General features: G+C 34.6%; 2 protein-coding genes and 1 pseudogene across 7 annotated transcripts; all 3 read left to right on the top strand.

The window, feature by feature from the left end:
* LOC142518008 (ferredoxin--nitrite reductase, chloroplastic-like) lies at positions 1-2,868 on the top strand. Its single transcript, XM_075620577.1, is given in 5 exon segments — positions 1-505; positions 1,016-1,370; positions 1,484-1,772; positions 2,018-2,438; positions 2,441-2,868. Coding segments are annotated over 5 exon segments (1,761 nt in total). The 5' UTR covers positions 1-126; the 3' UTR covers positions 2,758-2,868.
* A 940-nt stretch (positions 2,869-3,808) lies between these two features.
* LOC142518291 (ceramide synthase LOH2-like) lies at positions 3,809-11,063 on the top strand (annotated as a pseudogene).
* Positions 10,773-21,414, top strand: LOC142518290 (protein CHROMATIN REMODELING 25). 6 transcript variants are annotated; one of them, XM_075621052.1, is made up of 21 exons: positions 10,773-10,830; positions 13,597-13,974; positions 14,355-14,441; positions 14,553-14,793; positions 14,856-14,981; positions 15,076-15,132; positions 15,213-15,299; positions 15,391-15,486; positions 15,687-15,737; positions 16,423-16,497; positions 16,603-16,689; positions 17,698-17,789; positions 17,866-17,998; positions 19,032-19,151; positions 19,232-19,345; positions 19,465-19,548; positions 19,616-19,687; positions 19,773-19,831; positions 20,364-20,520; positions 20,596-20,694; positions 20,772-21,412. In XM_075621052.1, exons 2-21 carry the CDS (start codon positions 13,673-13,675, stop codon positions 21,132-21,134), a joined length of 2,502 nt encoding a protein of 833 aa, XP_075477167.1. In that variant the 5' UTR covers positions 10,773-10,830; positions 13,597-13,672; the 3' UTR covers positions 21,135-21,412. The 6 variants fall into 6 exon arrangements, with proteins under 6 accessions (XP_075477167.1, XP_075477165.1, XP_075477166.1 ...); XM_075621050.1 differs by lacking the exon at positions 10,773-10,830 and adding an exon at positions 12,643-12,894 and having other exon boundaries at positions 15,119-15,132; positions 15,411-15,486; positions 20,772-21,413; XM_075621051.1 differs by lacking the exon at positions 10,773-10,830 and adding an exon at positions 12,643-12,894 and having other exon boundaries at positions 20,442-20,520.
* Positions 21,415-26,311: the final 4,897 nt, after the last annotated feature.

Genomic DNA, 26,311 nt, shown 5'->3' with positions numbered 1-26,311 from the left:
GGCCTCACCTCCCCTCTTCCTCCCACCACCACACACACACTACCACCACCGCCTTCGCGACAGCCGCAGCTGCCACCTCGATAAGCTTCATTCATATTCTTACTTTTCTTGGATATTCATTACGTTATGGAATCACTTTCTGTCAAATTCTTGGTTACTTCACTGCCAAGCTGCAATAATAGGTTCAAGAGCATTAAGCTTCATGCTATCCCGCCGCAGACGGTGGCTCCACCGGCATCGGCTGCTGATATCGGTTCCGAGAGGTTGGAGCCTAGAGTTGAAGAGAAGGATGGATATTTTATGCTGAAGGAGAAGTTCAGGCAAGGGATATCTCCACAGGAGAAAGCGAAGATCGAGAAGGAGCCGATGAAATTGTTCATGGAGAATGGAATTGAAGAGCTTGCAAAAATCCCACTTGAAGAAATCGAAAAATCGAAGATCAGTAAGGATGACATTGATATTAGGCTCAAGTGGCTCGGTCTCTTTCACAGGAGAAAGCATCAGTGTAAGTTCTGATTCCGTACTGTTTCCATCTGGACCAACCAAGAAATTTATTTGGAAAACTTAGATAATTAAGATTTTAAATTAAAATAAATAATGGTGCAAGATATTTTGTTTTCCTCGAGCAATCATCTTACATGTTATAAATCTGTGGATAAGGTGAAGATCGGCGGACCGTTTTAGAGAAAGTTTTATGAATTTCTTGGCGGGAGTATATGTAGCTATGAAATTCTTTATAAAAGCTTATGATTTGTGGAGACATTATTTGTTTATTTCTTGATTCCGTTTGATTACTTTATCTTTATGAGATCTAAAGTTTGTTTCTTTTGCATCTGTTGACCATGCCTCCAAACATTCAGATTCATCGATTGAATTAATTTTCGCTGAATCGAAGTATTGTTTCCCTTGATCACTATATTTATCTGCTAAAAATTATCTATTGCTGAAAATATCTTAAATAATGAAACTATGTTCCTGTTTCTTGAACTGTAAATTCGGTGTTCTTGATGACCAGATGGCCGGTTCATGATGAGACTTAAGCTCCCTAATGGGGTATCAACAACTGCCCAAGTCCGATATCTGGCGAGTGTTATCAGGAAATATGGGAAGGATGGTTGTGCGGACGTCACCACGAGGCAGAACTGGCAGATTCGTGGCGTTGTTTTGCCTGATGTACCGGAGATTCTTAAAGGGCTCGAAGCAGTTGGATTGACTAGTCTGCAGAGTGGAATGGACAATGTGAGGAACCCGGTCGGGAATCCTCTTGCTGGCATTGATCCACATGAAATCGTCGACACTAGGTCTTATAACAATCTGCTCTCACAATTCATTACTGCTAATTCGCGGGGCAATCCAGCGTTTACCAACCTGTAAGTTTGTACTAGTTCGAAGCATAATTCAATACATCTGGAAAGATTTTATTGAAAATGTACAGGGGATTTGGTTTTCTAGGCTAAAATCTCTGTTGGTGCAACTTCTGCAGGCCGAGAAAGTGGAACGTGTGTGTTATAGGCTCACACGATTTGTACGAGCATCCACACATTAACGACCTTGCATACATGCCAGCCACGAAAAATGGTCAATTCGGATTTAACATTCTCGTTGGCGGGTTCTTTAGCCCAAAGAGATGTGCTGAGGCGATCCCTCTTGATGCTTGGGTTCCTGGTGATGATATACTGCCAATCTGCAAAGCTATACTCGAAACTTTTAGAGATCTTGGTTTTAGAGGAAACAGGCAGAAAACGAGAATGATGTGGCTTATTGATGAACTTGTCAGTAATTCTAGCTTTTCTTGTAATTTCTCTTCTCCTACATTGAATACAAAAAGAAGCTTTAGTCAAGTCCACTGCACCAGTTGGCTGGCTAAAATTCTTGAATTTTTAGCCGCATGTTGTCAGCCATGAACCAACTTAACCAGGCCACAAGCCAGGGGTGTCGTATTTTTAATCCTCTCCATAATATAGGTTTAGGATAATGACTCTCTTAATATTGAACTTCCACTTTCTTGATGACACAGGGGATTGAAGGATTTAGAGAAGAAGTTGTGAAGAGGATGCCTCAGTTGCATTTAGAGAGAGCATCATCGGAAGATCTTGTCCAAAGCAACTGGGAGAGAAGAGACTACTTTGGAGTCCACCCTCAAAAGCAAGAAGGCTATAGCTTCGTCGGCATACACATACCTGTTGGCCGGGTCCAAGCTGATGACATGGACGAACTCGCACGGCTAGCTGACTTATATGGATCAGGAGAACTCCGTCTCACGGTTGAACAAAACATAATAATCCCAAATGTAGAGAACTCGAAAATCGAGGCACTGCTCAACGAGCCCCTCCTTCGGGACAGGTTCTCCCCTGAGCCTCCCCTTTTAATGAAAGGCTTGGTGGCTTGCACTGGGAACCAATTTTGCGGGCAAGCCATAATAGAGACGAAAGCACGTGCACTAAGGTAACCGAGGAGGTTCAAAGGCTCGTCTCTGTCATGAGACCAGTGAGGATGCATTGGACCGGTTGCCCGAACACGTGCGGGCAAGTGCAGGTGGCTGATATCGGGTTCATGGGATGCATGACGAGGAACAAAGAGGGGAAAATAGTCGAGGGTGCCGATGTTTTCCTTGGAGGGAGGATTGGGAGTGATTCACATTTGGGAGATGTTTATAAGAAGGGCGTGCCTTGTGATGATTTGGTCCCATTGGTTGTGGATTTGTTGGTGGAAAGGTTTGGTGCAGTTCCTAGAGAAAGGGAAGAAAGTGAAGATTGATTCAAGTGACTTGTGTTTTTGATTGATATATGTGACAAGGAACGAAACAGCTTAACTTTTGCTGCTATTTGTTTATAAGATTTGTTAACTCATACCAAGTGTTATGAAACACATTTTAAAAAATTTATGATATTATGCCCACGAGCCATAACCATTCCTAGGGTTTTTCATTAGTCGATCGGATCGAATCGAACCGACCGATTTATATAAATATAACATAAATGATGTGCAAACAATATTATTTATTTTTTAGGGAAATGTGTACCTCTTTGTAATTTTGTTCATTTATGTCGTCAAATTTTAGTTTTAGTCATTATTTTTTATTTATTTATTTTATTTTCATTTGATTCTTTTTTATGACATGACACTGATGTAATACAGATAGGCACTGACATGTATAACACACCGTATCAACATTTCCAAAGAAAATGACTAAAATTATAAAATATCGGAAGATACAAAACTAGCACTGAAATTTGATAATATAAAATATCAAAATCTTAAAAAAAAAATTGCATGATCAAAATTACAAATTCTCGTTTTGCAAAATGTAAGAACTCTTTAAAATTTCATTGAGATTGAAATTTTTACAATATAAACTATATCATAAAACATGATTCATGGAATCAACTACGTTTGATGTCCGAAAGATATCCATTTTTTCCTACAAAATATCAAAATCTCCACAATAAATTTATTTTTATTGTAATAACATAAAGACAAAAATTTGTGTGAGACGGTCTCCGGGGTTGTATTTTGTGAGACATTTTTTTATTTGGGTTATCAATGAAAAAATATTACTTTTTATGCTTAGAGTATTACTTTTTATTGTGAATATTGATAGGGTTGACCTGTCTCAAAGATAAATATTCGTGAAACCGTTTTATAAAAGACCTACTCTCAAATAAAAAGTCACAAATTATATCTGACTAAAATTATTTTAAAATAATTATATTTTATATAAAATTTTAATATAAATACGTTGTACTGGAAGGAAAAAAAAATGTCGGATAGATGAAACAGTTTGAAAAAGAACACAAGGCAACGTGCAAAAGACTCGGGGGGATATTTCAGAATCTCCACTCTTGAGTCTCTTCCCTCACTCACACTGCTTATTTAATAGTTAACGCTCTTTCCTTCGTTCTTCTTATCCGCAGTCGACCTGGAACTTGGAAGATTTCGACGAAAGATCGTCACTCGCTTTGATTTCTGCTATTCTGCATTGTTATTGTATGTAGATTTTGCTTCGATTGGTGAAGGAGCGAATGTCCTGACAAAAAACTGCTGTCATGATTAGTTGCTTGATTGTTTGGTGAAGTTCTCGTTTGGTTGAAGTGAGAATCATCTCATGGAATCGATCTGGGCGCAGAATGATGTCCCCAGTGCTTCTCAGTTTGTCGTTGCTATCTATTTCGCTTTTGCATTTGTTGCTGCGAGGTTCTTCCTTGACAGATTCATCTTTCGTGTAAGATTTCTCGATCTCGTTTAGTGGGTGCGTATTTTTTGTTTTATGGTTCAATGTTGTTTAACCAACTGTGATTCTAGTTGAGCAATAACAGAGGTTTTAGGAGATATTTTTAGTATTCTTTGAATATTTGGATAGTAAATTGTTATGCGGACCATCCGTCTGAGAAAATATGACAACAAGATAAGGTTTGATGGATGGTGCAATTAGCTTTTGGTTGCTTGTTTACGAATATTGTATTGGCTTTCTGTTTCAGCATCTAGTTCGCACCATGACGTATTTAGATTTAGTAACTGTTGTCTGGTACAAACAATATTGCGGCGTCCTCTAAAATTTTGCATGTTGGATGGACTGCCAGTTCTCGCATCTTAAGTTGTTCCAAGATCCCAATTTAAGTCTTGAAACGAGCATACAAACGTTAAGGCAGTGACGATTAATAGGAGATGGGCTCCTGTTGGAAAATGTGAAGAATTATAGTTTATTAGATCTATTCCAACTACTCTTAGTTGTTCTGGGTATGAGTGAATGATGTATGTGTTTGTTGGGTGGTACCTGAAATCTCGGATCAGAAGAAGTAGAGCGTTGAAGCAAATGTCAAAACACTTTATTCTTAAGAAGAATTTTGATCCGTCTTGGTGCTTCAGTTTATGGTAATTCTTCTCCAACATACGACTCCTCTCTAAAATACAACACAATAACTTGCAAGAAGAATGACTAGAAAAATAGAGTATACTCTATTTGAAAAGAACGAAGTAGAGAAGGAGCAATATGAGTGCAATGATTTTCAGAAAATTCTGATGCAAAAGTTTTTTCTGTTTGTCAAGATCATGTATTGAAGGATATCAATTAGTATGGACATGTTGTTTCATCAAATGAGTGTCCCTTCGTCCAAAAGAAACCATTTGGAAGCAAAACATCATGGAAACTCGCAACTTTTTGTCAATCCAGGCCTCTGGGTGCATAGGTGCCTCCCTCTACGGCCTAGATTGTTCCATGCCACATTTGGTGGGCACTCGCTCGTTGCCCTGCAATTTTCCATGGCTGTGAGGGAAGCACCTAGGTGCTTGGCGGTGCGGTTCGACAAAAGTTGCTAGTTTTCATGAATTTTTGCCACCAAAAGGTGTCTTTTGGTTATATTTTCGAGGTTTGTGACTTAAATATCAATTCATATGAATGAATCAACATACTTCAGAGAAAACATAACACTATCACAAGTTGGAAGTCGTATGTTGAGAGACAATTGTCATTGTGACGGGTAGCACCCGTATCAACCCACCACTTATTGGGGTTGTCTGCCAAGTTTGTCTAAAAAACAACTGCAGTCAAATCAAGTTCAGAAAAATCAAATGTTTACGACATTTCTTGAGCAACGCTTACTTCCTCTTTCCCTCTCTTCGGACGTCTGCAGTCCATTTATGAAACATTAAAAGTTTGGAAATACTGTGTACTTTGTTGTGCTACTGATCATCTCAAAGATTGTGTGTTTCAGCTTAACTTGGTCCTTTGAGTAATTTTAGGAGTCCTGGTATCCTCTGTTACTACTCTAATAAGATACATACAGGGCGATATATTTTTTAGCTTGTGATCACATACAAACACTGGGCTTTTGGACAAAGAGGAAAACATATCTTGTTCATTAATAAACGTTTGCCCTGATTCTACTTAATCTACTTTTGTGCCAAAGGTGGGATACATGTGAAAATTGGGTACCAATGGCATTGTTATGAGCATACTAGGATCACACAATCTGAATAGGACTGATTCCAGTAATCTCAGATAATTCTTGGTGCTGCTGATATCACTGCTCATTGATAAAAAATTTAGGGTACATGAATGATTCCATATATTGCAGCGGCTGGCGTTCTGGTTGTTGAATAGAGGATCCCCCATGTTAAAAATAAACGAGGCTGCAAAGGCTAAAATAGGGAAATGTTCAGAGTCCATGTGGAAACTAACCTATTATGCCACTGTCGAGTTTTGTATTTTGTCAAGTACCTATCATGAATCCTGGTTCAGCGACGTGAGGGAGTACTTTAGAGGCTGGCCTGATCAAGAGCTGAAGTAAGTGTTAATGTTTCGTCATGGATCCTGTAGCAATCAGTTTGCATCTCGCTTTATTTTTTGAGTGATAGGAAGGAGAAATTTTCTGTCTTTAAAATGTCTTCACGCATTTTAATAGGATTTTCGTATGACATCTGCTCGATCACAAAACAATGTATCTCTCCGACGGTGTTGTATTGCCGTACTATCTGTATTTCTGTTAATTTTATGCGATTTAATTGCATGTGTGTGTGTTTGTGTTTACTCTTGAATGACTGAAGTGGAGTCCAGAGATTTTGCTCATATATAAAACAAGTTGTTTGTCAGCCCGTGACTCCGTGTACAAATACTCTTCTGATGTCACTGCTATAAATAATCTCCATTCGATTGCATAAATGTCATGATTGAATGCCTTGAGCTATGGAAGCTATAAGCTATTAATAGCAATGTCCTTTGCATTTAGATTAACATTGGATTGATTGTTCCAGGTGTTCATTGAAACTTATTTACATGTGCCAATGTGGGTTCTATATCTATAGTATTGCTGCCCTCCTTACTTGGGAAACACGACGGAAGGATTTCTTTGTCAATGATGTCTCATCATGCCGTCACTGTGATCCTGATAGCTTATTCATACATGACGAGGTATTTTTTTTCTTTATCTGCTGCATATGATTGCTGAAGTCGGGAAGGTTTCTTAGTTTCCAATAGAAGGCATCCAACAATAACCAACTAATCAAAGACTGAAAAAATGAACATTTATACGGAAGAATGATTGATGATAACAATATTTTGTTGGAAATTTTGTCGTGATTTTTTTTGCAGCGACTATACTTATTAGCCAAATCAGTGCAGTGGAAATCTCGATCTTTGGAAATTGGAATCACTATCGATACATATTAGCCAAATAAATGTGGTGGAATATCAAACGTTGACAATTTGTAGTGCTCTTGCTCGAGCCACTGCTAACAAACTAATAAGCGTATATAATTAAATTGATCAATTAAACGGCGGAAACCAAATAACTTAATCATCTTACAACCCAAAAGAAAACAGAACAATAGTCTCAGTCTTAAACGTTAATACAACCATATCAAAATCATAATCCTCCATGAGAATAAAAGAAACCAAATAAAACCTCCAGTGGATCACCACCGAAAATTCAACTGCTTTAGCCACTGCCCTGGCTGTCCGAACCGTCCAACCTAAGACCTGTCCCATGGAATGGGCGTTCAAGATAAAAACACTGATGCGACGACAATCGTCCAATACGAGAATGTACGAGTATACAAAGTGATATGATGCATGCGAAATGCAATATGCTCATATATAAAGGATCAAGTCAAGAATCTCATGCTCGATCTAAAGACGCTTGAGTGTGTAGTATCTGATATGTCCTAGATATGTTTTGGCTCTCACACTCATCATCAAGATGTAGACGTACAATGTCCAGGGTCATCAGAGCTCACGGGTGCCGTTGGACACTGTAGCTCTCGATACCCAACCGTTCACAATACACTTATATGCTGCATATTTATTTTTTGCATGATACATGTTTTACTGCTTTAACATATTATGCACGACAGATCACATCTTACAACTCAAACGAAAATAAAACAATAATCTCAGTCTTAAACGTTAATACAACCATATCGAAATCATAATCCTGCACGAGAATACAAGAAACCAAATAAAATCTCCACTGGATCACAACCGAAAATCAAACTGCTTTAGCCACTGCCCTGGCTATCCGAACCGTCCAACCTAAGACATGCCCCATGGAATGAGGTGTCCAAGATGAAAACAATGACGTGAGCAAATTGCCCAGTACGAGAATGTACGAGTATACAAACTAATATGATGCATGTGAAATGCAATATGCTCAAATATAAAAGATCAAGTTAAGAATCTCATGTTCGGTCTAGAGACGCCTGATCGTGTAGTCTATGATATGTCCTAGACATGAGTTGGTCCCACACTTATCATCAAGATGTTGACCTACAATGTCCAGGGTCATCAGAGCTCACGGGTCCCGTCGGGCACAATAGCTCTCGATACCCAACCGTCTATAATATAGAACATGGCTGAGCGGCCCCCAACAAACGAGGTACATCTCAAAAGATATCAGGCTCGACGTGATATGTCGTGCATAATATGTTAAAGCAGTAAAACATGTATCGTGCAAAAAATAAATATGCATCATATAAGTGTGTATAGTACGCTTGAATATCTTAGTCAGTATATCACGTACCTCACTAAAACAATATGACAGAATGTCTACTTATCTGAACCTAGACAATACCAACATGCCGAAATCACCATCAAGCAAGATCCATGATCACTAAACATGCTTCAAATTTCTTCCTATTGATCTTTAAATCACTAGTTAAGGCTTTAGGATTATACTTATGTCCATCGTCAGCCACTGATGACGTCTCGATCTACGTGTCCTAGTTCATTGACGTCTCCTTGAATCGACGCTAGCTCCGAAAACTTCCCGACACCAAATTTCCCTAGAAACTAGCTAAAAACCTAAGGTATAACTAGAACTCGAGAGAGAGAAATTGAGGAAAAGCGGTAGGAAACAAATGAAATCAACTTCCATTAATAGGCTGCATCCAGACTAGTTCAGAAGATCTGAACTCAATCTTATCGGTAATATCACTCGTCTAGTTGTATTTTCGGGATAATGTAATCTGAAATAGATTGATTGATTCATTTTAAATTTGGCGGATCCCAACATATTGATCTTCAATTAATCAATTACTTAATAATGTTTAATCAACAACTCTTTAATTATGTCTTAATTAGTAATTTTATTTTTTATTAGTAATTTATTCCAACAAAAATTAAGATCATTATACAATTGAAAGAAAACATTGATAGTTATGAGAATGAGTATGTAAAAGATTAATTTGATCATGTATATTAGGATATTAATATTATATTTTGGTTGGTTGGATGTCCAATTCTATTAAATGTTTGGTTGCAATTTTATGTATTTGATTATTTATCCCACATGAATGAAATTATCAATTATTTGTCCCACATCAATCAAACAATAATTGAATACAAAATCACAATATTATGCTCCATATAAACCATATCTTTCTTTTATTTATAGTTATTAATCATTGAAAATGATAAAATTGTAATTTACTATCCTATCCCAATTTTAATTAATCAAACCAAACATATTATTATTTATTCATACTATTTCACATCCTACTTAAATGTTTCAATAATCACAATATTATTTATTCACGCAGTCCCATCAACCCAACTAAACGGACCTAAGAGTATTGGTATTTATCCCTATTAAAATACTTTTGAATATGAAAGAGCTAGTGACAATCACGCAAGTTACTAACAGAAATTAGTGCCTGCATATCTGAATGGAATGGCCATTTTATCACATTATTGTGGATTTCATAGGTAAAATGTACAGAAGAAAACTAATTTATTAGATAACGACATACATATACTCGGAGCTACACATGCTGATGATTTATTCTTAAAAAGACAATGTTGACTAATTTGATTTGCACTGTTACAGGTTCTTTCGGATAGGAGCAGTGATTCTGGCTCTGCATGATGCCAGTGATGTATTCCTTGAAGCTGCCAAAGTTTTTAAATATTCAGAGAACGAACTTGGAGCTAGCATATGCTTTGGTTTTTTTGCCTTGTCATGGCTTTTACTGAGGCTCATCATCTTTCCATTTTGGGTCATAAGATCATCAAGGTTGATAATTAAATTCTTACTGCAATTTTTTGTTAACGAGAAGTTGCTCTCTTCTAGTGAAGGAATTGTATTTTGATGTCATAGGTCTTCGTGAATCTTAGGATGGAGTTGAAATTTATAATTTTTATGGAAATTATATGTGATATTTGAGTTTTTCTAATATGGATAGAGCTACTGTTTCAGTTTGCCTTCTTGATAAGTACTCCTTATCAATTTGTTGTTGCCATTCCTCAGCTACTATTCATGCGAATTCTTGAGACTATCGGAGCCTTACATGATGATGATATACTATGTCTTCAATACAATGTTATTGACCCTGCTTGTTTTTCACATCTACTGGTGGATCCTCATTTGGTCAATGATCACTCGACAGCTGAAAAATAAAGGAAAAGTCGGGGAAGATATACGATCAGGTAAGCGTTGATTCAAACATGTATTTAATAATTCACTCGCCTGCAAATCGAATGTGAGTTTTCCCTTCGTCCCAATGCTTGTGAATTTTCAAATCCTGTTAAAATATAAGTTCCCGTTTACAGATGACGATTTGTCACTCAGTTGGGTTGACCCTTCAAGTATCTTTAGAGTCTAATGACTTGGGTCTTGCGTGTCAGTCGCACTCTATGCATTTGACTGTTAGAAATTGTATCATATATCTTGATTCTTCCTTCCGTATACCTACCCGATTCCAAGTGTGTAGCCGTGAGTTCTTGTTTGTTCTTTAGATAAAGATTATTCATCAAGATCTACTAATACTGGTATATCCTTGCACAGATTCAGAAGATGAGGACTAGTTGGAATCACACTCGAAGACAAATGTGTCTGCTTGGTGCAATTTACCACATATCTTGCAGTTTAGTTCTTATGATTTATTGGTTAAATTAAATCAGTAAACTATCCCCATCATATTTATTTGGATATTCAATTCCTTGTATCATTACATAGGTAGCACTTCCAAGTGTTTCAGTTTTCACGTATATGATGTGATGTTATGTAGTCCAATGTTTGTCAAATTTTGGTGTTACCTTGATTTTTAGATTGATGGAAAACCTTGATTTTTAGATTGATGGAACGTTCATTCCTTGAACATTTAATTGCTACAGGTGGGATTTTTTTTTTTTTTGAGTCCGGGGAGAGAATTTGTTACAAGTGGGTTTTGAACTATTTTGAACGACTCATTCATCGCATATACTACATTGCGAGGTTAATTTCCACTCAATATATTTCTTACATATTGAGAATTTACACGGCATATGTATCTGAAATATAAAAATGCATAAATCAGGTACTAAGAAAATGAATACTTGTTAAAATTTGTATGCATTAAAGCGTTAATTTATTTATTTTTCCCTATTTTGGTTGATGTTTTTCATATTAAGATATTATAATAATAAAATCTAAAACTTTTTTTGAAATGATTAATTAATTTATAATAGTTTTAAATTTACAATGTTATGAGTGATATAATCATTTAAAATTAGTTTTAAATTTTTGATAAATTGTTTATATAAAATATATATTTACTAAAAAACAAGTTTTTATAATATTTTTTTTAAAATAAAATGTTTTTTTTATTTAAAAAATTACAATGAATCGTTGTATTCATACGAGATATGTCATAACATATAATCGCTCAACGGAGATTTATTCCAAACTCGTCCAAAAATGTTATGTGCATATAACTAAGCAGATAAGAATATCACGATTCCGATACATAATGTTTATCATGTCATCCACATTCACGTTTACAGCTAAAATTCCTAGAAATTACAATAAGACTAGCCCAGGCCACATGCTAAGCGACAAGTATGTGCAAATTTCATGAGTAATAAAGTCATGTTTCATTAAGATACGAACTCAACCTATTTGTTTAAAATCCAGTCCGGCATAAAACCAAACATATATAGTCCAATATCTATATTCTCTGCGTCAGTCACACTTGAACTTTCGAAATGTTTCGCAATAAAGAGTGGTAAGTGCTGTTTGCTTCTTCATTGATGGACCAGACAAACAAACAAATAGGGCAGTCCACAATTTCTCCGACGTACATTGCTAGAACAAGCTGCTGATCGAATATGGCCATTGTACAGAAAAAAATAATTCTAAGAAATTGTGTCTTACAATATAATTCACGTTTTTTTCTCGTGTTTCATCTTAATGTATGTTAGATTTTGAAATACAAACATTTTAATTTTTTCAAATCAAGTGACAGATCTAAAGTAAATATAAACTCTATATTGTAATATAACAGTTCAACGTACATTACAAACTTTTTTGGCAGTTAAATGTGCTACTTGGTTAGTTTGTTAGAGCAGTAATAATAGACGTATATATATATGTGTGTGTATGTTAGAGTGTGTTTTTTGTGATACAATCTCATAAATCTATATTTATTAAATGAGTTGATCTGACCTATATTTATCATAAAAAATAATAATTTTTTATTAGTTTAGTCGGGTTGGAGATCTATATCACAAAATTGACTCGTGAGATGATGTCATAAGAGTTTTTATGTATATTTTATTGTAACCATCAATTATTTTTTTAGAACGACGAAAATGTAAATTGAAAATGATGACTAACAAAAGATTGAGATGAAGAAATAAAATAAAACTATAAATGCAATTATAAAATCATTATTTTTTAAAATTCCGATTGGGGACAAGCAAAGCTTTACCGCCAAGCTTTGTGAGTTTAAAGCTGGCGAGGGAGAGAGAGAGAGAACTCAAGAGATGGAACTTGAAAGCGAATATCTCTCGCACAGCGATTCAGCAGAGTCTGAATCTGATTACAATCTCACAGCCGACGCCGAAGACGAAGAGAATACTGTTGTCCGTTCATCTCCTTCACTGGATTGTGAATTGAAGTCGCAAAACGTAGCCGCCCTAGTAAGGTTCGCTGTTATGTTATATTGTTTGTTGCGAGTAAAATCAATTTGTTTCAGTTAATTAACTTCGTCGCCTACATATTTGTAGTCCTCTGGGTATAATCTTTCCGGATTCATTTTTCAGTGACTTAGGATACATTAAGGTCTGATCAATATGCATAATTAATCCAGGGTTTGCATGTGTGATGTGATTTAGTATTGATTCTCGTGTTTCGTTAGCAAAAATGCTTCACAAGTAACCAAGTACCTTTTTGGATGGAATAGGAGTCAGATGGCTATTTTCCGTCTTATGAGAGAGCACGAGTAAGTTGGAACTTGTATTAGTGGCTGATAAGTGGAAAAATAGAACTGAATATGGGGAATGGTTGTGGTTTTCTGTAAATCATCATGTTAATTTCTTCAATTTGAAATCATGTAGAGTGGCTCCTCCTCTCGATCCAAAGTATTGTAATAGAACTTGAATGGCGGCATACCTGATGGCCACCGAGACCATTCATTTAGTGTTGTCCATACTCAATAATTACCTTTTAATTGGTTATCTTGCAGATGCATGTGTGTGTGTGTGTGTTTGTGTATCTGAGTTACTTATTCTTACAAGTGAAATTTGGTATGAAATTTTTTTGAAACATTAGCGACATGCTGGTTTGAGTGTATAAAGTTCCACTGTTATGGGTGATTTAAGTCATGTCATACATTGTTGTTGCACAGAGGGAACATAGAAGTGAAAAGACAGTCTCTATTTCCTAGAATATATTCAGTGAAAGATGCAGAGGCTTCTTTACGGATGCCTTTTAAGCCTCCCTCTTCCACTGGTTACTCTGACAACAAAGAACTGACACGCAAGCTTTTGGCTCGTAAGAGGTTTGTCCCATGGGGATCTACAAGACCTGTCCTCATTAACATCACTAACAAATTTCATATCCCCATAACTATTGAGAAAGAAGATCTAGAGGAGAGCACATCATTGCCTCCAGGAATTGAGCCTTTGGTGTTATGGCAGCCCGAGATATCCAATGAAAGAGACAGTGACTTGGTGTCTATAATGGTAGATCACATGCTCGTAAAGTATCTCCGTCCCCATCAAAGGTATAGTTGAAAAATATTGTACACTTTTTGTTAAGTACCTTTAGAATGCGTAGCTAAAAATTCTTGAATTAGTAAATTTAACTGATATTTTTTTCGTTCAATGGTGGGATCTTGACTCTCGATCTTCAATATGTTCTCGAAAAGATCTCATGTTCATTAAAGTTCTGTTTTGCATTTGTTCAATTGGATAGGTAATACTATGATACTACTGATTTTAATGCTTGTAAATTGTGTACTCTGAATGTTGTCTTTTATGTCTGTGGCTTTCCCCGTTATAAATCTTTTTGATATCATCTTAACAAATTGCATTGACAACGAATTTATCCTGGTGATTTCACTTTTTTACTTGATTGGAAGATGCATTTGATTTTCACTTGCAGAGAAGGGGTGCAGTTCATGTTTGATTGTGTCTCGGGTGTTTTGAGTGATGCCAACATAAATGGGTGCATCTTAGCTGATGATATGGGGTAAAAGTTCTGCAACCCTTGTAATGCTGTTTCCAGCTTTTAAGTGAAAAGTAAGTTAGCACATACCCATGCATGTCCTCTCTATTCCAATATTGCATTTTTACTGTGCAGTTTAGGGAAAACTTTACAGTCAATCACGCTATGTTATACTCTTCTTCATCAAGGATTCAATGGGAAACCAATGGCAAAGAAAGTAATAATTGTGACTCCCACCAGTCTAGTGAGTAACTGGGAAGCTGAAATCAAGAAATGGGTTGGGGAGCGAGTAAAGCTTGTTGCTCTATGTGAGAGTACTCGAGAAGATGTCATCAGTGGAATCGATGGTTTCACCAATCCTTTCAACCCTTTACAGGTAATTTTTGGTGCATTCTGAATTATTAGAAAGAAGCACCACATCAACAGGCTTTCTAACAGGTATTGATCATCTCTTATGAGACGTTTCGAATACATTCTTCAAAATTCAATCAAAGTGGATCATGTGATCTGCTTATCTGTGATGAAGCCCACAGGCTAAAGAATGATCAAACACTGACCAATCGAGTAAGATGCATCATTTTTCATTTATTGTAGTTTTAGTAGGATGGGTTCATGATAAATGTGTAAATTTGGATACCTTCACAACCTTCTGGACCAGGCATTAGCTGCTTTATCCTGCAAACGCCGCGTTCTATTGTCAGGGACTCCGATACAGGTGAGGAAAAATATAACTTATTTCTCATTAATTTTTTTGTTTTATTTATCAATTGTTCCTTTCCTATTATCCAAACTCAGAATGATCTTGAGGAGTTCTACGCCATGGTTAATTTCACAAATCCTGGAGTCTTGGGCAATGCTGCATATTTTCGACGATATTATGAGGTAGGTACATAGGGTGTTTGGAATTTAGTAGTGGAAGATACCCTTTTATGGTTTTTTCCATAATATTGGGTTTTCCGTGTACGTCCTGAAGATGCCAATTGTGTCCGGCAGAGAGCCCACAGCTACTGAAGAAGAGAAAAGGCTCGGTTCAGAGAGATCCGCAGAGTTAAGTGCCAAAGTAAATCAGGTAACTATGTCTCGATATGATTTTTTTCCATTGAAACACAATCTTGTTTAAGTTCCATACTTTCTTTTAAGATATCTCACTGTCAGAACTGAGAAACGGGTTTATACTGACATGTGATATACTAATACCATGTCTTTTTTTTTTTAAATATATACCATATGGCTTTAATTCCTCACAAATGTTCACTGCTTGGTTTTCAGTTTATACTGCGGAGGACTAATTCTCTACTATCTAACCACTTACCACCTAAGGTATTTCAGTTTTATCATCCCTTCTTGTTTACCATTGTGTTGTTTATTAATGGAACCACATATCGTCTTCCACCTCTTACTGCAGTTCAACTATTGGAAGCCAAAGGCACTCGTTGCTTAACTATTTTTTTTCCTCTGAAAAAATCTGAACTATTTCTGTGATGGGTCTGCTAGATGACTAATGCTCATCAGGGTTTACGGACGTTTCTTCCCACTCGCTCTCTTCTTTTTCTCAGTCTGGAAATGTTTATTGAAATATTTCCATTTACTCCGCACTCTTTTTGGAAGGTATATTACAGTCAGTGTAGGAAGGAATTCTGTTTCGTGTACGTGATTTCTTTGATTGTTGTTGAGACAAATCTAGCTAATTAATTTACTAACACATAGGTTATTCTCTTTATGTAGTACCATATTAATAGTGAGAATGCATAACTTTGACTTACCTAATTAGCTCCATTGAATCTCAGCTTCTCATAGGATCTAATGCAGACCACTTTATGAATTTTGCTTTCGCTTTAGGCCGACATTGTGAACCTATTCAGTTCCCAAATTAAGTTCTGGCAGTAAGTTCAATATTTCCCATAGAAAGTATTCTGGGTTTGCTGAAAATCCCTTTTTGAAGTAAACATCTTCATCTTGGTGTGTTGGCATGATCATCATTCAAAGTATCTATTTTTCCCTTCAGATGGTTGAAGTAGTGTGCTGCAAGTTGACGACTCTACAAGCTGAGCTCTACAACCATTTTATACATTCAAAAAATGTAATTTTCATTTTCCTTCTATATATTTGCACATGCCAGTATGCTTAAGCTTATGGTTCTTCCTAACAATGAGATAATTCTAACATTCCAAACTTTTAAGTATAGGTTAAACGAGCTATTTCAGAAGACGCAAAACAATCAAAGATATTAGCTTATATAACAGCTCTCAAGAAGTTATGCAATCACCCAAAGGTATACTGTTATTGGAAGATGGTCTTTTTAAGTTTTTAACTTATTGAGCTTAATCTTTTTTATGGACTGGAAAGGACAAATCCTTGTTGGGCATAAATTTATTTTGTCAAATCAAAAGATGCTGAAGTGTTTCATGAATAACAGAACTTTGTTGATACATCAGTTGCTTGGTGCACTTATATGACTGTATGAAACATGGATTATGCACATTTTGTTTCAAGTGATGCTGCAATTAAAAATCTGAACTCTTGTTTACTATGTTTTTCAGATTGCAATGTGATACAAAAAATATTGTGGTAAAAAAATACACGAGTACATGTCCCCGAGGAATGACACAGTTCAGTCATTTGTGTATGTTGATAGTCAAACTTAAAAGGGCATTAACATATTTATTCTCTACTAGTTTTGGATAGCATGTGTCTGCTCTGTTTATAAACGAGACAACTGAACATTTTATATTGCGAGTGGAGGATATCACTACATTCATATCACTGCAACCGTCCCATTAGAGGTTTATAGCACCAAATTTAACCAAATATCAGACACCCAAAATCTCAAGGAAACTCATATGATAGAAGAAAAGGAGCATCTTTATTTGGAGCAGCGGTTTTAATTTGTTACTCATAAAAGTGAGTTTTGCTTCATTTTATGTTGTTGTACTGTGAAATGAGAATCATGCTTCTTGCTTGATATCGTCGATCAGAAGTATTTACGAACTCAGTGGTCTCTAGAACTCTTGTTTTATATATCCTTGCATGTTATTGCCGTTGTCTTCTTAAGCACAGAATGGACCAATTACAGAACAAGATTTTGAGCCTTCTTAGTTTTATCACCTACATCTGTTAATCCCTGTGATGAGTGAAAATATTTTGTCAAACATGAAATGCTTGGTTTCATTATATTTTTCTCTGACCATTTGAATTATATCTTCCCTTTTTGTTGTTTGGTTCTTTTTGATGCTGTTATCTTTTTAAACGTTCACTCATTCCAGAAAAATTTAACTTGAAGCTAATATATGACACGATAAAGAGTGGGAGTTCCGGGGCGTCAGGGTTTGAGGACTGTCTGCGTTTCTTTCCAGCAGAAATTTTCTCTGGAAGGTGAATCTTGCCTGTTCAAATTTAATGTTTTATAATTGAACGAAATTTTAAAAGTATTTCTACAATGTTCTATCAGAACCGGATCATGGGCAGGTGGCGATGGGATTTGGGTTGAACTATCAGGAAAAATGCACGTCTTGGCTCGATTACTTGCTCAACTCCGTCAAAGAACAGATGATAGAATTGTCCTAGTTTCAAATTACACACAGGTAACAAATTACAACCTTGGTTAACTAATTGATTCTGTAATTTATTTTATCAACATAACTTCTTGTTGCATTTTATTCTTCATCTCTCAGTTGAGGACCATCAAAATCTCAAATGATTTTTCAGCTTCAATTTTCCACCAGATATCAGTTGTGGTGCTAACAAATGGAGATCATCATTTTAACCCCTCTTAGATATGTTTATATTTTTATGAAAGATAGCTACTGATCTTCACTATGTAGTCTGAGATTGGTGGGGGAGAGCAACTTAAAATATGTTCAGCAAAAGTTTTTGCAAACATATTATAAGTTGTCAAAATAAGTTGTTTGATAGCTTATAATCTGTTTTTAAAAAAGTTAGGTGATCTCAAATATTTTTTGAAAAGATCTTATTTTAACATTTTATTTCTAAAAAATATCCTTGTATATTTTCTTAAATTCCCTCTATGTCCTCCACAAATTTTGATAAATTCTTAAACTAATAAATTTTTTTTATCAAATTAACTTGAACATATTAAAGATAATATTATATATATATATTTTTAATTTTTCCAAAGAATACCAATTTTCTAAATCATAAACATAAAATAGTTTTATTTCTTTAATACATGTTTAACATTTATGATAAAATTCTAAAACTACTTTCACACACACACACACACACACACACACACACACACACACACACACACACACACACACACACACACACACACACAGGTTTAATTTTCTTCGTCTCTGGTTGATGTGTTGGGTTTGTGGTGGAACTTCATTAGACATTGCTCATTGTTTTGTGCTGATACTGAGTTTTAATAGTGCAGGCAGATATGTTTTTGTGTCATAATTTTTTGAATGTAAAGTCTGCATTAAAATGTTTGACATATACGAGCTTAATGTTATTTTGAGTGCATCAATTGACCTCTGGATGCTTGTCAAACCAAATCAAAGATTTTTACAACTATTGTTTTTACCTACAAACTTTTACACCCGTTAACTCTTTAAGTATACATTATCTTGTTCTGTTCTCCTCCCTCAGACATTGGACCTTTTTGCTCAATTATGCCGTGAAAGAAGATATCCTTTTTTAAGGCTCGACGGGTCTACATCAATCAGCAAAAGACAAAAGCTGGTTAATTGTTTCAATGATCTATCAAAGGTAGGTGAATTGTCCTTAAAGCTTTTGGTCATGTAAGTATGCTTTGTTTCAAGGTTGAATCACAAAACTATGTTTCTCAGGATGAGTTTGTATTCCTCTTGAGTAGCAAAGCTGGAGGTTGCGGTCTTAATTTGATTGGTGGAAACCGGCTGGTTCTGTTTGATCCTGATTGGAATCCTGCCAATGATAAACAAGTAAACAGTCATTTTATACTAACGATCATTATTCATAGCCTGCCTTTATTGATTATAAGATATTACTACCATGTAGAATTTGAAATGAGCTTTATTCTCCAATTCTCTAAACTTTGCAGGCTGCAGCAAGGGTCTGGAGGGATGGGCAGAAGAAGAGAGTCTACATTTATAGATTTTTAAGTGCTGGAACCATAGAAGAGAAGGTTTGATGCAGCAAATTCTTGATGCATTTTCCTTTTCATATATGACTTGTTCAAAAAAAAATTGTAGGTATACCAGCGCCAGATGTCGAAAGAAGGGCTTCAGAAAGTGATACAGCAAGAGCATGTGGATTCAGAGAAGGCATGTTTTCCGGTTGGATTTCATTATAAGTTGTATGTAACGTGTCATTGCTCTTATTTTCAATGATATGCTTGGCTTATCACAGGGAAATTTGGTATCAACAGAAGATCTACGTGACTTGTTCACCTTTCAGGAGAGTGTGAGGTGTGTCCTTTTTAAAAGTTCTGTTAATGAAAAAGTTAAACCTGACGCTTATTGAATTTACGTGGGTAGCATTCTTTTTTTTCCCCCATATGCATGTGGGTACCATTCTGATTTCATGAATATAATATCTCTTGGATTATAGATTTCCATGAAAATTTAAACAAAATTAAAGCAGAATGATGGCCCTCTAATGTTAAAACACCTAGCAAATGTCAACAGTTAACCATCTGCAAGCCAATTGTTACATCATATCTTGTGTCAAGTGAAAAATCCATTAATGGTTTACTATATGTCATCTTTGGTACGTAAGTTATATGGGAGAACATTTAGAGGCGATGATGCAACTGTTTTAACCTTCAAGAAAAAATAAGCACACAACAGACATTTCCTTTTTTTCTTGTTTTACTTTTTTTCACAGGTATTAAAGCAATTATCTTTCCTATAATTTATGCGGCGATTAAAGTAATTATCTTTCCTATAGTTTATATTGATGAAAAGTTCTTTCCCTCCAACCTATGTTACACCTACATAGCTCGGAAATTCATGAAAAGATGTGCTGCTACCGTTGCAAACAAAATGAGATCGAGTTTGATTATTCAAATGATGGCAGTCAGCCTGAGGACGAGGATATAGGGGGATTTGCAAGCATTGCTGGCTGCTTACATAATTTGAAAAATCATGAGAAACAGGTTAGCAAATACAATTGCATTGGGTTTTTAGGTGTAACTAATGCTCTTTTATTTGACAAAATATTCGATCTCAAGGTCGGAACTCCAAAGGAAGAGGATTTAGCTCAATGGGGGCATCATCATGTTCCATCATCTGTACCTGATCGTATATTCCAGGCTTCAGCAGGCGATGAGGTGAGAATTTTGTCGTTAGTTATTTGTTCATTTGATTTCCATTTCAAGGAATTGGCATTTGAAAGTACATTTTGCAGGTATCATTTGTATTTACAAATCAAGTGGATGGGAAACTTGCCCCAATTGAATCAACCATTAGACCAAAGGCAACGGAGACGGATGGACATACAAACCGAACCAATCTGAGAAAAGCTCTCCCTCAAAGAACAATATTGTCATATAAACACAACAAAACATTGCCATTGATCGTTCCTAGCAGAGATGCTGAGAATAACTCCTTAAATTTGAAGCCTCTGCAAAAGCCATGCTCAAAGTTAATGAGAACTTTAGAAGGTAGAACCCCGGTCAGTCTGCTGCCTAAAATTTCCTTCGATAATGAAATATATTCAAAACGAGTATCCCCTGCTCGCTTGATAGACGACGACAACAATTTTGAGTAGATTTGTTTTGGATAATTTTGAACATAGATTCATAATCTTCGAATTCCTGTGATATGAGAACATAGTCGTCTTTATGGTCCTGTTTCTTTAAGAAACGAAGATGGATATGATGCTACATTACAGATGGTATTAGAGTAGCCATATTGATTGATGGACGGACAATAATCGGGTTCTGGCTGCGACCAGCATGATTTACATATTGGTATAGAGAATTTTATCTTGTAAAAACTTGTTTGTGATATTTGTTATTGTCGGTTTTGTAAACGAAAAATACACTATTAGTAGACTGTCCCAACTCACAAGGGTTAACCAATGCATTTATTGTATGTTCCGAGTTTAAACGACTGAAATTGAATTCAGAATTCGTATTTTCTTAAGTAAATGAAATTTTTTACGTAGTCACAAGATAATGAAACTCGTAGCAATATTATGTTTTTTTTCCCTCAAAACATCACCACGTTCAAAAAATTTCTTTAAACTTTAATTTTGAATTTCGTTGTTCTATGCTAGCTGAAACTAATCGGCGATGCTTCTCATTCACGCGTATACATTGCAATAAAAATCTCTATTACGTTGATGGCCTACAACATTTTTGGTATTTGTTTGAACTAGGAATCTGACTTGGACAGTGAGTTGCTGCGTGAATTAATCCTTGAATTTTAATTTTTTTAATCTCCAATTTCTATACATTGATATTCAATTTATTTTTAGTCGGTGGAAATTTTTTATAGCATGTCTCTTGTGAGACTGTCTCACGAATCTTTACCAGTGAGACGGGTCAACCCTACCGATATTCACAATAAAAAATAATATTCTCAGCATAAAAAATAATATTTTTTATAGATGACCCAAATAAGAGATCTGTCTCACAAAATACGATCCATGAGACCGTTTCACACAAATTTTTGTCAAAATTTTATTATAATTACGTCTTGAAGAGACTTTATTTCAAACTTGAGATTTCAACGTTAATGTTTGATGCAATACTTCCCCCCATTTCACTGTCTACGTGATCAGAAAATTTATTTAAATTTTTAGGAGATTGTGATGACAATGACCAAGTTCATGCTACCCATAATTCGAAAAGTTGATTGAATAAAGATATTCTATCATCTCCTCGATGTTCTTTTTAACTTTTTATAAGGAGTGTAAATACAACAAAAGAGGGCAAAGCCAATAGGTGGCCAGAAACTTATCCATACATTGTTTTACAATTATTAAGCTGAAAACAGGGCAAAATGCAAGGTACCCATTATTTATTTAATATTTTAAAAAACCCTCAATAAAAAATAAATACTAGAAAAAATTGTTACAAAATGTGAAAGTAAAAAGACAAAAAAAGATTGTTCATTTAACGGGAGACCAAACATCTATATCTATATATATATAAAAGCAGAGTTTTTGTCAAAAATAGAAATTTCCCGCCAAAATGTCATTTCTAAAAAAAGAAAGATATATCACGAGTATTGAAATATGTGTACTGCAATAAATGATAATTTTATTTATTGTTTGCATTGATTATATCAATTCATTTAGTTTAAATTTGAATTTAATTCATTTTTATATTAATTCAAATATAATTTATGTATTATATGTCTTTTATTATTTTTTATTCAAAATGAAACTAAACTATATTAAAAACATAAACTACATTAAAACTTTTGTATTGATTATATCAATCAATTTAATTTGTGATATGATTTGAAAAAGTATTTCTAATTAGTTTTATTAAATTTGATTTAAAAATATTTATTTATCACATGTTTAAAAATAATAATATATATAGTTTCTCAGAAATTAAAAAATTAAATATGTATTTAGGTTGGTGGTCGACATTAATATTTTAAACACGAGCCTTAGGGTAACACAATTAATCGACATACATTTATATTTAAGAATTTTTTCAAAATTAGCGAAAAAATAGTTTCTTATTTTTAATTTTTTTATAATTATATTATTTTTTACAATTTAAATATCATTATTTTTATAATAATTAATTTATAATAATATCATCACGTGCATCGCACGGGTTAAATACTAGTTTTTTTCAAAATTAAGTTATTCAGTTTAGTAAATTTGAATCTTGGGAATCATCCAACTGTTTTGAACCTATTTGACTATTCCAAAGTATTGGATTAACCATGTGAGTTCCACCCATTCAAGTCGAATCTTTTTTCACGAATACCCATTTTTTTTTTTTTAAAAAAAAAACTGGTATTCGATTAATTTATAGCCAAAATTGAATGTCTGAATATAGGTGGATAATGTAGTTTTATTTTATATGAGATTTTATTACAATATATTTTCCTCTTTCATTTTGACAAGAAAAAAAAGCACAAAAGATGTAAAATTCACTTAAGAGTAGCTTAATTCCTCGTAAAATAAATCGTTCCATGATTTAATGTGTAATCCAACACGAAGCATCAAGGGGCAGCCGATTTCGTTTTAGATTTCCCACCTAAATTATAATAAAGTTTAGCTTAAAATTATGATAATAATGTAATTAAACTTGCATGTGCCACTGGATTTACGTTGTTGCCAGTTTGGCCTAAAGGCAACAAATCTACGCACGATGAGTTGCGGTATGTGTGTACCTACGTATGTCTATATTGTACGTATTATTAAATCTTTGCAAAATGACAAATGAGTATGTGTCTAAAATAATGAATTTTATACTATAAAAAAATAATAATAAATTTTATTTTAAATAATAAATACTTATTGATAAATCTTAATTTCAATATATAAGACTAATTAAAATTTAAGTTACTTGAGGTGATATATACTTTATTAAAATTCAGGAAAAAAATTGAGGTAACATAGCCATATTATTTGAATAAAGAAAACACCAAAATCTAGATCTTAAAAAATGTGCAATAATTTTATTATTCATCTATTTCCCTTTCATGGATACGAGGGAGGCCGACTATATGATGTATAAATTAATTTAACAATAAGTTATAATGTACCAATTAATTTTTTAAATATTTCTCTAATATATTTTAAGCGACATTTGATATTAAATTAATTAATTTTGTGGCGGATTATTAGCTACTTTTTACTAGTCTAATGACTTTTGAATATTGTACATTATTTTCCAAGAAATTATGGATCTTGGACCTCTGAACAATTCATTATATATCACAAGGTGTGAAATGCATCAATTATCAAAGTTTCTTTAATTTCACCCCTACCTTTTGAAATTTCATCTATATATTATATTTTAGTCGGTTTACATATTTCGTATTGATATTTTATGATATAATATTATAAAATCGATCGATTGTGTTAGGATCAAGCGCTTACCATTAAGTCAAAAATTATAGTTATTAGCCAAGACGCAATTTTATTTTCTCATACTTGTGGCAGCGTATAGTGCACCTACTTGAATGTTAATGGGTCGGGTTGTTAGGCCCATGAGTCCGAGAATGTAAGTGTCTATTTGCTGGTGCTGTCTCATATCCCTTAGAGATCAGTCTTATCATTTCCATACCGTCAGTTCTGTCCACAGCAGAGACAATATTACTCGTTAAGATCGTCCACATAGTCAACCAGATCAAGCGACGCAATGTCAGCATCTTGACGTATGAGAGCTTCTCAGGAGGTCGCTCATCCCAATAATACTCTCACTCATGCACGCTTAACTGAACATATTGTCGTTAGAATTATAGAATCCAAAATAACCATCTTTAGAATGGCTTTGCTTATATTTTAATTAAACTTTTCATGTTACACTATCCATTATTTTATAATCAAGAGGAAAAGAATAATAAACATTCACAACCCTTAGTCAACATGTAGTGAATGAACCTAGTTTAACCATAAAGACATTTTAAATGTACTCACATGCCTTCCAACTGTATTTGTGAAATTTTAATGTTGAACATAAATTGTTTTTTCGTGGTGAAAATAAAAATCATATATATAAATTTTAAAAAGTAAAATTTGATCATATGTATCTTATATTAGAGAAAATTTCAAATTCATTCCAGTAAGTTACCTAATTTTGCTTTTGATAACGTTATTCTTCATAGTTTGGTCTCAATTCAGTAATTTAGTATATTTTTTCCTTACATTTAGTCATTTTTCCTTGATATGCTAGTGTGTGATCGGCTCCATAATTTTCTAAGAACTTTTTTATATTCAATATTACGTCAATTTTTCTGACAATAAATGACTAAAAGTGAAATAAAGACCAACTTATTGGCCTAAGATCTAATTTTGATGATTCATGTTGGGTGCAATAATTAGTCTCTGCTTGGTATAGCGATCCAATCATGGTGCTTGAGCTGCTGTGCGGTTTAAAAGATTTGAGTTGCATAATTACTACTAGCTATATTTTTTAATAAAGCGACAAGCACTCGGTCCTACAATTCACATGACCAAAAACAAAAGCATCCTAACTTATAGAAGGAGAAATTGTAATTTCACCATTGTATTGTTAAACAATGGCAAAGATATGATGAAGATAAATAGATAACTATATACTATTCATTCTTTAAATTCCAAACGACCGCTATAATTGAGGTCATGCATGTCGGCTTCGCATATGGTTTATAAAATAAGTGAATCTGTTTGTATTTTGTTTTAGTCTATGTTATATCGGGAGTATTCTTTCCCTATTTCAATATTATTAGATCATGCGAGTTTCCTCACATTTTTATAGAAATTTCGAGTCTCCTCGTATTTTTATAGAAGTTGACATATGTTGATGATCCAAAATATAATATTTGACCGTATAATAAAGCGAGAAATACTATAAATGTATCATATAATAACCATCCAAAAGACCGCAATAATTGAGGTCGTGCATGTTATACTTGAACAAATTTAAAATCAACGATTGACCATTCTCATAAATGTCACTTTAATTCGTAGCAAACTCACACGGGTGAGTACGGGCAACAAAATTAAGTTAGTTGATACCCCTGTAAAGGTCCGGGTTAATGATGACCCGGGTTATCGGTTGTATAGCCCGGATCAGAAGCCAACTGCCTGGGTACTTTTCCTCCACCCGGTTTCTCATACAGGTACCCTGGTAACCAACTACCCAGGCCACCACGAGAATTGCACCACACTCGAGTGTGATCGATACAGGCAGTCTAATCCGTCAGAACCACTTGGGTTTGGAGTGTCCGAGAAGTCATCAGAAGCTAGTATGATAAACCGACTTAGTA

This window comes from Primulina tabacum, chromosome 11 (assembly GCF_025594145.1).
Source record: "Primulina tabacum isolate GXHZ01 chromosome 11, ASM2559414v2, whole genome shotgun sequence".
NCBI lineage: Eukaryota > Viridiplantae > Streptophyta > Magnoliopsida > Lamiales > Gesneriaceae > Primulina > Primulina tabacum.
The sequence above is the reverse complement of the archived record's forward strand: the minus strand, read 5'-3'. Positions and strand labels throughout refer to the sequence as shown.

Excerpts from the sequence above, each read along its gene's own strand:
- LOC142518290 (XM_075621049.1), top strand. The coding sequence starts at position 12,734 with ATGGAACTTGAAAGCGAATATCTCTCGCACAGCGATTCAGCAGAGTCT. Across the intron at positions 12,895-13,596 it reads AACGTAGCCGCCCTAGTAAG|AGGGAACATAGAAGTGAAAA; the intron begins GTTCGCTGTTAT and ends GTTGTTGCACAG. Across the intron at positions 19,152-19,231 it reads GTTTCAATGATCTATCAAAG|GATGAGTTTGTATTCCTCTT; the intron begins GTAGGTGAATTG and ends TATGTTTCTCAG.